A 12,749-nucleotide genomic window follows, 5' to 3' on the forward strand; every position below is an offset into this window, starting at 1 on the left:
CAACTCTATTTTCATGTCTGTTCCTTTGTTTCTCACATGCAGCTACATGGGATGGGAAAGTGACCTCAGTTTCTACAAAGTGATCTGGTATACAGTAGGTGCTCATTATACTTTTGCATGTTTAGAAGCCAAACACTATAAATATGAATAAAGAACATAAAGGAAAACAGTTAATGTTCACAGATTTTTGCTTTTCAGAACTGGTTATTTTGATTAAAAAAAATTATAACTTGAGTTATAACTGGAAATTTGGGGCAGAAGCCCAGGTTCTGGCAGCTTCAGCAGGCAAGGCTTGGACACATGTCCTAACAAGCCAATTAACTACATAAGGGATGATGAAAAGCAGAGTGAGATGTAATCAATACACATTGCAAAGAGGAACAGATAAAGTAGTGTCAATGAACTCAAGTTTGTATAGGGGGTGCTGATGTGAGATTAAGGTTTAAACAGAAGAATCATTAGGGAAAAGACAGGAAGTATGTATAATTAAGCAGTGCTGGTAAAGGTGTGCTCTGGTTGATCAATGCCTCAGTTCTGGCTTTGGGAAGTAGTCTGAAAACATCCTTAATAACCAAGGAACAAACTTGTCCTCAGGAGATGATTGCCCCTGTTCCTAGTGTAGCATGGACATTTTGGATGTCACAGATGGGGTTCTGTTTTTAAAGATTTTGCTGTTCCTGGGATGCAAAGTGACCACAGGTTTAGGGCAAAGAGTAGAGAATCTTAGGTGCCTCCTAAGGGTCTAAATCAGGCATATGTAAAAAATAAATCAACACCAGAAAACCCAGTTACTGCTACCTTTATGCCTTTAGCTTTGAAAGGAATTGAGATAAATTAGGTGTCTTTGATTTCTGGATAGAAATGCCTTCAGTGATTAACAAGCTAATGTGCAAAGGTAAGCAGGTGAAGGAGACAAACCCAAAATGAAGACAAAGATGAAGGCTTTCATGTTACTTTTAGTTATCTTGTAGGCCCAAATGAGGAGTCAGTGGTTTTTGGTAAAAACCCTAAGTGTTTGGTACTGTGTCTTGTCTAGTTTCTTTAAAGAACCATCCCCTGAGAAAGACCTGGCAACATTAGCTGAGAACTTGCTAGAAAGGCAAATTCTCAGGTCCTTCCATCCCATTGCCTGGAAGTCCTGAGAGTGGGTCTGGTTGGCCTGGGTTTTTCATACACAAGTTTGGAAACCCTTGTTTTAAGGTAGACATTTGTCTGAACTATGGTTTTACCTTTGAAATAATGAAAAATAAAACAGCAAAATGTAGTCCCTCATTTCACATTCACTGACATTTCCTTTTGGAAGCTTCAAGATCCCTTTAGGCATCTTTTGTTCCTTGATTCTTATTTCTACCTTCTCTTACATGTGACTACAGGTGGTTTTAGAACATGTAAAAGGCACCACAAAAGAGCATATCTTTTCTCTTAGGTTATTTGTCATTTATCATAAAATTAAGTATATGTCATACATTTGTGCAACACAAGCTTAATTCAGCCAAAGCCCCTGGCCTTTCTTCGTGGACTCTTAGATCTCTCTCATCGGAAACTGTACATTGGCAGCCTAAGCTTTTGTTCTATGCTGTTAATCCTAACTGTGATTGGAAAATACAGACTATCTGTGTGCTTCACCTTCCTCATCTGCACCATGTGGGTAATGTGATCATTTCCCAAAGGGTGTTATGTGGAGAAAGTGGCAATGTATTAATGTTCTCACAACTCTGCCTGGGTGCAGCGCAGGCAAAATCTGCTTCTAGGGTCATTTGTAACTGAGATGTTACACCAAGGAACACACAGTAGAGTTGGCTTGGAACGTGAGGATTTACATGTCTGGAAGAATTTTTAAGACATCAGAAACTCATTATTAACCTTCCTCACTTTGCCTATTGACTCCTCTTCTTTTTTTCTTTTTCTTTTTTTTTTTCTGTTGCCTTTTTTTTTAAATTTTATTAACATTTTCCATGATTATAAAATATATCCCATGGTAATTCCCTCCCTCCCCACCCCCACACTTTCCCATTTGAAATTCCATTCTCCATCATATTACCTCCCCATTACAATCATTGTAATTACATATATACAATATCAACCTATTAAGTATCCTCCTCCCTTCCTTTCTCTACCCTTTATGTCTCCTTTTTAACTTACTGGCCTCTGCTACTAAGTATTTTCATTCTCACGCAGAAGCCAGATGACTGGGCTCCTCTTCTTTAACATCAAACATGCCTCCCCATGAGCTTCTTATTAAAGAGAATCTAGCATGTTGCCTTCAGCAGCAGGGAAGGCGCCCAAGTTTGGAAGAACACTGGAACAGACTGTTCAAGTCCTTCCTAATTTCTCTGTCCTGCCTTTTGACAACTACAGCAGAGTTGCTTGGCAACAGAAGAAAACCAGAAGCCAGGAGACAGCATGAAGAAAGCCACTGTCCTCAGCCAACGGTGTTGGCCCACTGAATGTCTCTGTGGCTCCTCAGGTCTGGGAACTACTTTCTCTGGGTTATCTACCTATTTTCTGTTTGCAGTCTGAGTCTATTACTAAGGACCAGTTGAAGAGCAAGTGAGCCAGGCCATGGCTATTTGGCTGAGATGTATTTATTCAATGGGTGCCTAACCTTTTTAGAGGTCATGCATCTAGAGCACTTAAATTGTGTTCTATCACAGAAGGGTAGAATTAGACTATGTTTCAAATCACCGCCATGTATTCTGGTCCAAGAAATTCACAGTATATAATGTACTCTCATTTTGCAATGCTTGGTTTCATATTGAGATATTAGTTTCTGAGGAAATGTATGTCAAGATATCTAATCCCCTCCAAATCATCTGCTTGAGAAAGTAGCAAGTTTGACTCTCTTCTGACCATGCCCCTATAACTATTATTCAAAAGATCATATTTTCACTGTCATCCTCATCACCTAATATAAATTGGGCCTTTTGCTTTTGAGGGAAATTCTCCAAGAAGTAAAGCAAAAAAGTGCTAAAAGTCATGGTACATTCTTATAAAAGTGGTACAAATTTATGCAACACCAGTGAGTTTTTTCTGTTGAGCCAGAACTTGGAGAGGAGAGGTGTTTCTTCCCAGAGAACATATGTTTTAGCATATTAAAACAAATAGGACTTATGAGTGTACTGGTTAAGCCAGATACTTCTAGTGGCAAAGCAACACATCATTAGTGGTTATTGGATAAGCCTTAGTAAGATGGTATCAGTATACCTTCCAGATATTGGGAAGTTGAGTTACAGGCCCCTTTATAAGTCAGTAATTTTCTAAGTTATTGCTTTAAAAAATGGGAGAGGAGCTAATTTAGTTGTCAGCTGTGAGATTATTATAATAATTTTAGAAATGATATTACTATGCTATCTTTTGGCCTATATTTTGGAGGACATTCAAAGAACTAAGTGCCATTGCTATACAATTTTTTTTTAAATTTTCATTTCTGTGTTTATGTTCTCTGAAAGCAAAAGCAGAAATAGAATTGGTCCTAAACTATCTCATTCTGGCAGTAAGTGATGTTCATGGTGTTGAAAAGCGGCTTATCCATTTGATTGTAAAGTATATGTAGAACCAAAGTGAATTTTTATTGTTTAATTATTTCTTCAAATGTGCAACATACTTATGTTGTGTTGTCAATTTTATGTTTGTTATGGCAACTCATTTTAAAACCAAATATTAGTACAATGAGTTTTATAGTCAAATGACATAAAAGAAATTTAAATTTCAATCACTATGTATTTTGTTACAAATACATGTGATAGGAGGTCAGTGTTTTCAAGCATAAAATACATCCTGCTAAGAGCATATAACGGAAATACAGGTTTAGTTTCCAAAAAGAAGGGTGCACATTTCATGACTGCACAGAAGAGCTTTGTCATGAAATTCAAAGGTGGGTCTTCATGACTTTCATCACTGGTTTAAATTTTACTGAGCACATGCGTCACAGAATGCTGTGAACATTGTTTTCTTTTTCATTGATTTTGATTGTGAATGCAGATGGCAGGCCATGGAATGCATGGGTGTCAGAGGACAACGTTCTGAGTGGTCTGCCACCTCGTTTTTGAGTCAAAGCTTCTCCCTCCCTCTCTCTCTCTCTCTCTCTCTCTCTCTCTCTCTCCACTGTTGTTGACTGCTGGGCTTGCTAAAAACTTCCAAGAAATTCTTCTGACTCTATTTCTTATCATGCAGACAATATGGAGGTTTGCAGAAGCCCACCATGCCTTTTGTCTTTTTTTCTTAATATAGGGCCTGGGGATCAAATGTAGGTACTCAGGCTTGAGAGGGAAGTGATTTCTTCAGCCATCTCCCCAGCCCAAACTTTTAAAATTTTGAAGTGAAAATATTTTCTAAAGATGAAAAAAATAGCCCTTTGAAATTATCATTTAAATAAATATATCAATTTACAAGTGTGCAGAGGATTATCGACAACCTAAAATAACAGTGAAAATGCTCATTTGTAGGATGTCTCTTTGATTTGTGTGGTTCCTGGGACTAGGACAGGGACCCCTTTCACTGTATCCCAGTTTCCTATTGTTTCCCAAGCTTGCCAATTCACAGATCCTCCTATTAGAACTTATTATTCAGGAGAGGTTGTTCAAACAGGGGTTTAGTCATTAAAGGTTGCACACTAGCCTCTACTAGTTATTTACAAATGACAGTGAATTAGTTTATCATATTTTCCTCTAGGAAATGATTTTGAAAGTGAGGAACAAAGAAGAGTGCCTATTAGGGCTTTACTTCCATAAGGGAAATAGAAACAGCACAGATCAGGAAGCAAGAGTTCAGGGATTGGATTTTATTTATTCCATATGCTAGTGGCACACTTATGAAGGTGGGTCATTCAGTGGCAAAGGGATCATTTAGTGGTGCCAAAAATGTTAGGTTCTGAAAGAGTGTGTGTGCATGGGAGAGGAGGAGGCGTTGCTCAGCTTCACCATAGTGATATAACTGACAACAGTCTTATTGCGAAACAACACAGGATTAGAACTGTTAATTCTGGTGTTGGGATACTCTTAGACAATGGGGGAAAAGGCTTCATAGTCTAGAATTAGCGTAAGATTCTGTTTTAGGAAACAGTGCATCAACAGTAGTTTTGTAACCTGTGATTAAGTCTCCATGAAAGAATACATGTGTGATCACCTAGACAAGAACCTCAGGGCACCATAGCTGGGTAGGAAAGGGATCCATTGTGTAGTCTTTGTATTATGCACATGTTACTTGCTTTCAATTGTCCATGTGTTAAAACAAATTTACTTTACTTGCATAGACTGAAAAAAAAAAAAAAAGGAGGACGTGAAACAAAATGAGAAAAACATCTTTCAGCACATTGTGAAAACTCATAATCTACCCTGCCCCTACATCAAACACCTGTGCTGAGTGACAGGAGACCAACATAAAAAATAAATAAATAAAATCGTGGTCACAATATTTACCTCCCTTCTACTCACCATGAGGAGGCCTTCCCTAGACTGTATGTTCCTCAATGTTTGGTATTCCAAAACACTGCAAGGTTGACATTGAGTGAAGTTGGCCTTGTGAGTGCTTGCTCCTCAACCCAGCTAGAAAACCTCTGTGTTCCATGAAGGGCTAGTCAGACTGGGAGACCAACTTTTCTTGGTCCCTGAGTTCTTATCTGGTGGTAGCAGACTCACCTCCTTCCTGTTTTCGACATGACATCAACAGAGCTGCCATTACCCATGTCCATGTGCCACAATGGAGAGTGTATGTGCTCACCTTGGAACTTTCACAGCATATCCACACTCAGTCTGGTAAAGCACTCCAGATCATACTGAATGTGTTCTCAGGTTCTCTTGGGGCACATCTGCTAATGTTCTTCCTCATATGAAGGTACTTTTATTTCTCCCTGGGGGTTGCTAACCTGAAGAGTACATATAGCAATAAGTAAATTATAGCTGCACTTATCAGCCTGAAACTGTTAGGGAGAGTAGGTGACAGTACACTCTTGACTTTGATAATAAATATACTTTTATCAGTGGGTGGGGTGGGAGAGGAATCCAGAAAAGAAGAAGGTCACTGCTGGTAATCTTCCCTCCCCTGAAATTTTCAGAGGTAGCTGGGGCTTGCTGAAAAAGTGCAGGTTTTCCAGAGTAATTTTGCCAATCTATGTCATAAGTTATATTTTGTGGTTTTGGGCAGCTTAGGGGTACAAGGAGATCATCAAGACCTGGAAGGCCTGGAGGTAAATAAATTCTAGTTTTGATTAACTACAAATTAAGCATTTGCTTTGTGGATTATCTGTGACCTATTTGAAATATAGATCCACTTTTTGTCCCCTGTGCCTCTGGGCCATTTCTACTGTAAGGTGTAAATATACTCAGGAAATATAAACTAATTTTCATCTAAGCCTAGGGTAAAAATAAGAGGAAGAGTGAATGTGCAACCAAGTTATTCACACAATCTGTTCCTAAGTCAAGCAGAAGTGACTTTCTATCATCACTTCCTCAGGTTGGTTCTAGCCTCTCCTAACATGTGGTTAGGAAGTTTAATTAATAGTTGTGTGTTTCTGAGCTGGGCATGGTGGTACACACCTTTAATCCCAGCACTCAGGAGGCAGAGGTAGGAGGATCGTTGTGAGTTCAAGGCCACCCTGAGACTCCATAGTGAATTCCAGGTCAGCCTGAGCTAGAGTGAGACCCTACCACAAAAAAAAAAAAAAAAAAAAAAAAAAAAAAAAAAAATTGGTTTTTCTTTTAGCATTGCATTGTTTCATTTCCTTCTTGAAGTATGCCACACATGTATAATATTTTCTCCTTTTCTCTTTTTCCCCTCTTCTCTCATCCCCTTATTCCCTCTTTTCTCTATCATCCCCATCCTGTTCCCAAATCTCTCACAGATGTGCCATAGATGATCGGGTCACCAGGGTAGCCTGGCTGAACCGCAGCACCATCCTCTATGCTGGGAATGACAAGTGGTCTATAGACCCTCGTGTGATCATCCTGGTCAACACGCCAACCCAGTACAGCATCATGATCCAGAACGTGGATGTGTATGATGAAGGTCCATACACCTGCTCTGTGCAGACAGACAACCATCCAAAGACATCTCGGGTGCACCTCATAGTGCAAGGTAAGGCATGGCTGGACCAGACTTGCCATTTCTTTCAAATGGACTGGGAAAGTGATTGTGGTTTTACTTTATTGATGTATGAACACAAAGGTTACTTTCTTCCATTGAATCCATAGATTTATATCTAAATATCTTCTAAGTGTGTTTCAATTTTGTCTCTATTCTTTCTGTTCTCATCAGTAAGTTTTGCATGTACTAGTTAAAGTCTGTTAAGAAACTTGGCATTATGGAACTGGAGCAAGATTCAAACAGATAATTGAGTGCTGCCTTTAGCTATCTCTTTAAGGCTTGTTTCATAATAGAAAGCTTAATATTGGTGTGAAATCATGTGACTTGGCTATTTTGGTATCATTCCTGGTTGTGTGTTCCAGATAATCCTCTGAGTCCTGTTGGGTCTTTTTTGTTATTGATGATGTGTTTATATTTTCTTGTAGTGCTATAATGGAGTCTAGAACCAAGAGGAACATTATCAGAATGATATCTCCAGGTCAATGTCAGAAATAAATTAATGTAATTCAAAGGGGACAAGGAATGTGTTGGCATCTTCTCCCATTCTCATTTGTAAAATCTGGGTCAGCATATCACAAGCATAAAATCACATGCACTTTTTATTAGTTTTTAATTAAAATTGTACTATGTAGCTGCAAATGGAATTGAGGAAATGTCATAATCTCAGATATTGGATATTAAATATTAGGAATTAAAATATCTACAGATAGTGAGAAGTATATGAATTTAAGCACTACATTAAGGAAAGGCAGCAATCCAAATAAACTTATTTTGAACTGTCCCAGCTATACTCATTGTGTAAAACATTATCTAAGGGTGAGAATGAACTTACAAGTAGATGAATTCATCTTCTAATAATGTATCCCTCCCCTGCATAATGAGAAGAGGTGATCTCTCTCAGGGATTCCTTGGCTGACATCATGGAGATACCGATTACAGTCTTAGAAAGGGGCATTGTTATGTGATTTAGTCTTTATCAACTTCCTCTAGCAGATCATCTTTGTCATGGAGTCAACAGATATACTTTTATATTGTGAAATGTATGTGCCATCCTTGTTTAGCTAAGGGGTTTTCTCATCTCTGCTTGTTCAAAAAAATAAAATCAAAATTATTTCAGTTGGTTTCATCGGATTGAGTGTTAATTCATATTAATTCCCTTGTAACTTTTTGGGTACCTATTCTTTCCTTTGGCTAGAATAGCTACTTGGCAACACTGTATCCACATCTACCTATGTAGGTATTTTCACAGGATCAGAGGTTGTCCCATCAGATTCTGGGATAGCCAAAGTGTAAAATCTCAGCTTCTATCTATCTCATGGGTTTTCTCTACCTTCCTCATACCTTCAAATATTCACAGGAACCTGCTATGGGACAGACATCTATATATACTCTTGGTTCCCATTATCCAGATTTAATGTACAAATGGGGATAATTGACTGGGAATCACTGTTTGGGGACTTAAGATTGGCAGCTCTCTGGAAGTAAAGGCATAGGCATGCTCAGAGGATAGAAACACTGAGTGAGACTGCCTGCTGGAGATGGACTTGAATGTCTATTAAAACCTACCTGGCTGGATGTAGAGAACAAAATATATGAGCTCTCACTACCCACCTGCCACCTATGCTTGGTTCTACAGAAACTGAATTTCTCAATGTTGAAGCAGTACCTTGGAGGTACCTCCATAGACTTGACTACACAGTTACCACATCCCATAAATGTGGCACTAAAATAAACCTAATTCTCAAGAACTAAATAAAAATGTTGATCAGACAGAAGGCATAAGACCCATGTAACAATGTAAGCATGTGAAAGACAGCAGCAAACCTCAGTGGATCATGAGGCAGGCTTCAGGGATAATGTCCTCACAGTGCACAGTTGTGTGGGCTGTGGAAGCCTGTTGTATCTCCCTGGGGACCTACCAGCCTCACTCAGGAAGAATCTGAGAGTGGAAATGTGTGGGGAGGTCACTTATCCTATCTCAGAAGTCAAATGCTAATACTGCCCCAGGCCCAGCCCTCTGTGGCTGTGCACTAGACGGCCTGAGAAATACAACTTTAAGCCAGCGGGCAAATGGAAGAGTAAGGGAGCCCCATCTACTGGAGCCCTCTGTACACGTGACCCTTTCTTTTGACAGAGAGGCTCAAAAAAGGAGTGTGGCAACTATATCCCCTTCCTGTTGGGGTTAGCAGTGTGGAATGGCCAGCAGGTGGATGGAGAGGCGCCACTGTTCTCACTGTGTGGTGAGAAAGAAGAGTGAGGTTCTTTTCCCAGCAGCTACTGGCTTTTGTCCAGTCTATAGATTAATTTTTTAGACTTGGTGTTAGTTCAGGTTAGATAAAGATAATGAAAGTTTCCTAATCCTCTTAAAGAAGATTTATCTGACTGAGTAGAAAGCTTTTGCAATACAATAAGGCATGTATAAAACTGAGGCCTAATCTTGCCTTTAATTTCAAACTGCTGATGGGTATTGATTTTGCAATAAGAAAAAACTGAAAAATTTCCGAGTTGCCACATATCTGTTTTTTTAAGTATTTATTTATCTTGTCTGTTTGACAATGTTAATATCTCATTACTTCTGCCAACTGAGTTTATTAGCAGAAGGGAAAGCAGTCCCATGGGACCTCTAGCGGTTCTTTGTGTTTTGTTTTTTTTTTCCTCCTGTGATGTTAGGACCCGAAAGATTCTTAGTCACTGCCCTTAATCTGATGAGACTGATGTCCAAGTTCATCACTTTGTGAGCTGCCTTCATTAAAACCCAACTACTACTACCTATCAGCCTATTATCAGCCTCTCAGGAGTTCATTTCAAGTCACCACATGAGGCTCTGCAGTAATGTCATTGTACAGAGCATAACTAAGCCAGGGCAGTAGGGAACTATGACTGTGGGTTAGGCTAGTCATGGGAAGCAAGCTCAGTGATATCCCTGTGGAGGATGGGCAATAGAAGAAGGAGCAATAGGGGCAAACACAGAATACAAGCTTGTTTAGTGACAAAGAAGTATGATGAGCATGGACTGTAGATTTACCTAGAGAAATGGAGGAATGCCTAAGATATATTATCTGGGGGTAATGAAGGGCATTGATTCTTACATCTTGAAGAAAAGCTAAATGATAGCACCAAATTCAGTGAATTTGAAGAAATAATGGTGGTTTTAGTAGAAACTGTGGACATGGCACTGAGAAAGTGCAGTTTGGGCTTACTGTGCTACTAGAGAAACAAAATAAAAACAGTAGATAGATGTTATAGAACAAGGGAGTACTTGTGACTACCAGAAATTCTGTGTTTGTAATTTTGTCATGCCATGGCCTTGCCATCATGAGAGCGCATGAGCTACAGGCTTAATGTCCTAGGGGACAAGAATCATGACATACTTACTTGTGTCCTTAGTAGATAGCATACAGTATATAGTAAAAACTAAACAATGTTTGTTTGTGAGATGATTCAGCAACTAAACTATCATCTGAGCCTAGAGCCCCTATAAACAGACAGGAATGGGCTGGAAAGATGGCTTAGCGGTTAAGCGCTTGCGTGTGAAGCTTAAAGACCCTGGTTCGAGGCTCGATTTCCCAGGACCCACGTTAGCCAGATGCACAAGGGGGTCCATGCTGGAGTTTATTTGCAGTGGCTGGAAGCCCTGGCGTGCCCATTCTCTCTCTCTCTCTCTCTCTCTCTCTCTCTCTCTCTCTCTCTCTCTGCATCTTTCTCTTTCTGTCACTCTCAAATAAATAAATAAAAATCTTAAGGAAAGAAAACAGACAGGGATGAGGAATGACTCAGATACTATCTGTTGTCTGAAATGAGGAAAAGTTCCCTGGAGGGAAGGCAAAATTGAATGTAACATGCCAAGAGATGTGTCATACCAGAGATGACACATATTCCTTGCATTTATTTACCATGTTCCAGAGAGGACCACAATCTCTGTCTCATCTGACCCTCACAACAAGCCCTGGGAGGTTGCAGTGCAATGAATATTCTCTCTGTTTACAAAGTATATAGTTGCAGCTCATGGAGGTTAGTGGATCTGCCATGGTGAGCCCCTAGTGACCAAGGAGTGGTGCTGGGGCTCTAACTATGATCGGATGACCGTAATATTTGTGTCTAGCACGCTCTAGTGCCCCTCAACTACTAACCAGAGTCTATTATTTCTGTCCTCCAAATTCATGGGAAATATATCAGGTTTATTATTCTTGTGTATTTTTTTATTTAATTTATTTCCTGTTGCTATTGCCCTGTACCAGGAATTAAGGACAACACTCAGGAAGAAAATAAGCAGTGAGTGTGAGAATCTAAAAACTGAGAGAGAGGCAGAAGAGATCATTTATTGAGTATCTTATTCCTCCGGAGGTACACATTTTATGTATTTCCATTTTATCCTATACAAGATTCTTTTAAGAATCTATGATTAAGATTATTTTGAATGTGATAGATTAAATGGATGAATCCATAGACTCAGGTGTTTTATTAAAATTGTATTTGCAACCCTGGCCCCTACCAGGCTCTGCTACAGTGGGTGTGTCATTTGTGGGATGAATATTGGAGTCTCATCCTAAAGGGTGTTTGGGGGTGGAGGTGTGTAGAGAGCATTTTGGAGCTCCAGCTGTTTGAGATTTTTGGTGTTTGTTGGCCATTTGATGGTGTCTTTCTGGATGGGTATATGGAAATGAACCAGCTTATTTTGCCATTAATGGTGTTCCCCTGGAATTTTTAAGCCCTTAATAAACTCTTTTCTCCTATAAGCTGCTTTTGGTCAGTGTTTGTCCAGCAATGAGAAGCTGATGCAATGTGATCCTTCCATCCGCCTCACAAAATGTATTTTATTCTCATCGCTTACAAGTAAAGAAACTGGGGCTTAGAAAGATTGAAAATGCAATAAAGATGAAGGAGCTAGTAAGTACTTTAATTCTCCTCACTGCACTTATTCATCTGGGTTAAGCTTTGCCACTAGAGCAAAAGCTATCAAAACACAAATAGTCAACAAGGCACTTTGCATGCATTATCTGTTTTGGTTATTCTTTACAAAGCCCTGGGAGACAGAGCAGAAAGTTGCTACCTTATAAAGCAAGAACTTAAGTTTTGGATTCAGAGAGATGAAATTGATTTGAATGAGTTAGGCTCTCTGTGGACTGACCAAGCACCTGTCAAGGACAAGTGTTTTTGTTTTGGATCCCTAAAAGTTTTATCCCTATGCCACAGTGCTGACTCAGAACCAAGAAAATGGTCAAGAAATGTTGCCATACATTAGAAAACATATTATAATGTGCTGGGGAATAGAGACGATGCCAAGGAGACAGTCTTAGGGTGGGGGTGACAGGTACCTAGGTAGAATGTTTGCAGCAGGATTAAGGAGGCAGGACCATAATGCCCAATTGTTTCAGTGACTACACTATTTTTGACACTTTCTTTGTAGTTAATCTCTTCTTCCTACCATTTCCCCCTTTTCTCTCAAATTTTATACAGTCATTTGAATTAGCATGTATAATTATGAGTTTAAAGAAAAGCAAGCAGTCAACCTGAAATAAATTTAATTTAGTCAGTATCCACTTTAAATTATAATCACACTTGTTCTTCAGAGAGTAGAAAAGTGGGGAAAAAAAAAAAAGTCTAAGTTTGAGGAAACTCATTCTCCATCCTGAGTTCTGCTCTGAACATTGTAGACCTGTGTCTTTGGG

The 12,749-nt window shown here is 39.3% G+C and overlaps 1 protein-coding gene across 7 annotated transcripts in view; it reads left to right on the forward strand.

The window, feature by feature from the left end:
- Positions 1-12,749, forward strand: part of Opcml (opioid binding protein/cell adhesion molecule like) — a 1,382,967-nt gene that overhangs the window by 1,073,148 nt on the left and 297,070 nt on the right. For all 7 annotated transcript variants that reach the window (XM_045145867.1, XM_045145868.1, XM_045145869.1 and 4 more), the window contains one exon: positions 6,839-7,071. In XM_045145867.1, coding sequence (XP_045001802.1) covers positions 6,839-7,071 — 233 coding nt within the window. The remainder of the gene's footprint in view (positions 1-6,838; positions 7,072-12,749) is intronic.

This window comes from Jaculus jaculus, chromosome 3 (assembly GCF_020740685.1).
Source record: "Jaculus jaculus isolate mJacJac1 chromosome 3, mJacJac1.mat.Y.cur, whole genome shotgun sequence".
Classification (NCBI taxonomy): Eukaryota; Metazoa; Chordata; class Mammalia; order Rodentia; family Dipodidae; genus Jaculus; species Jaculus jaculus.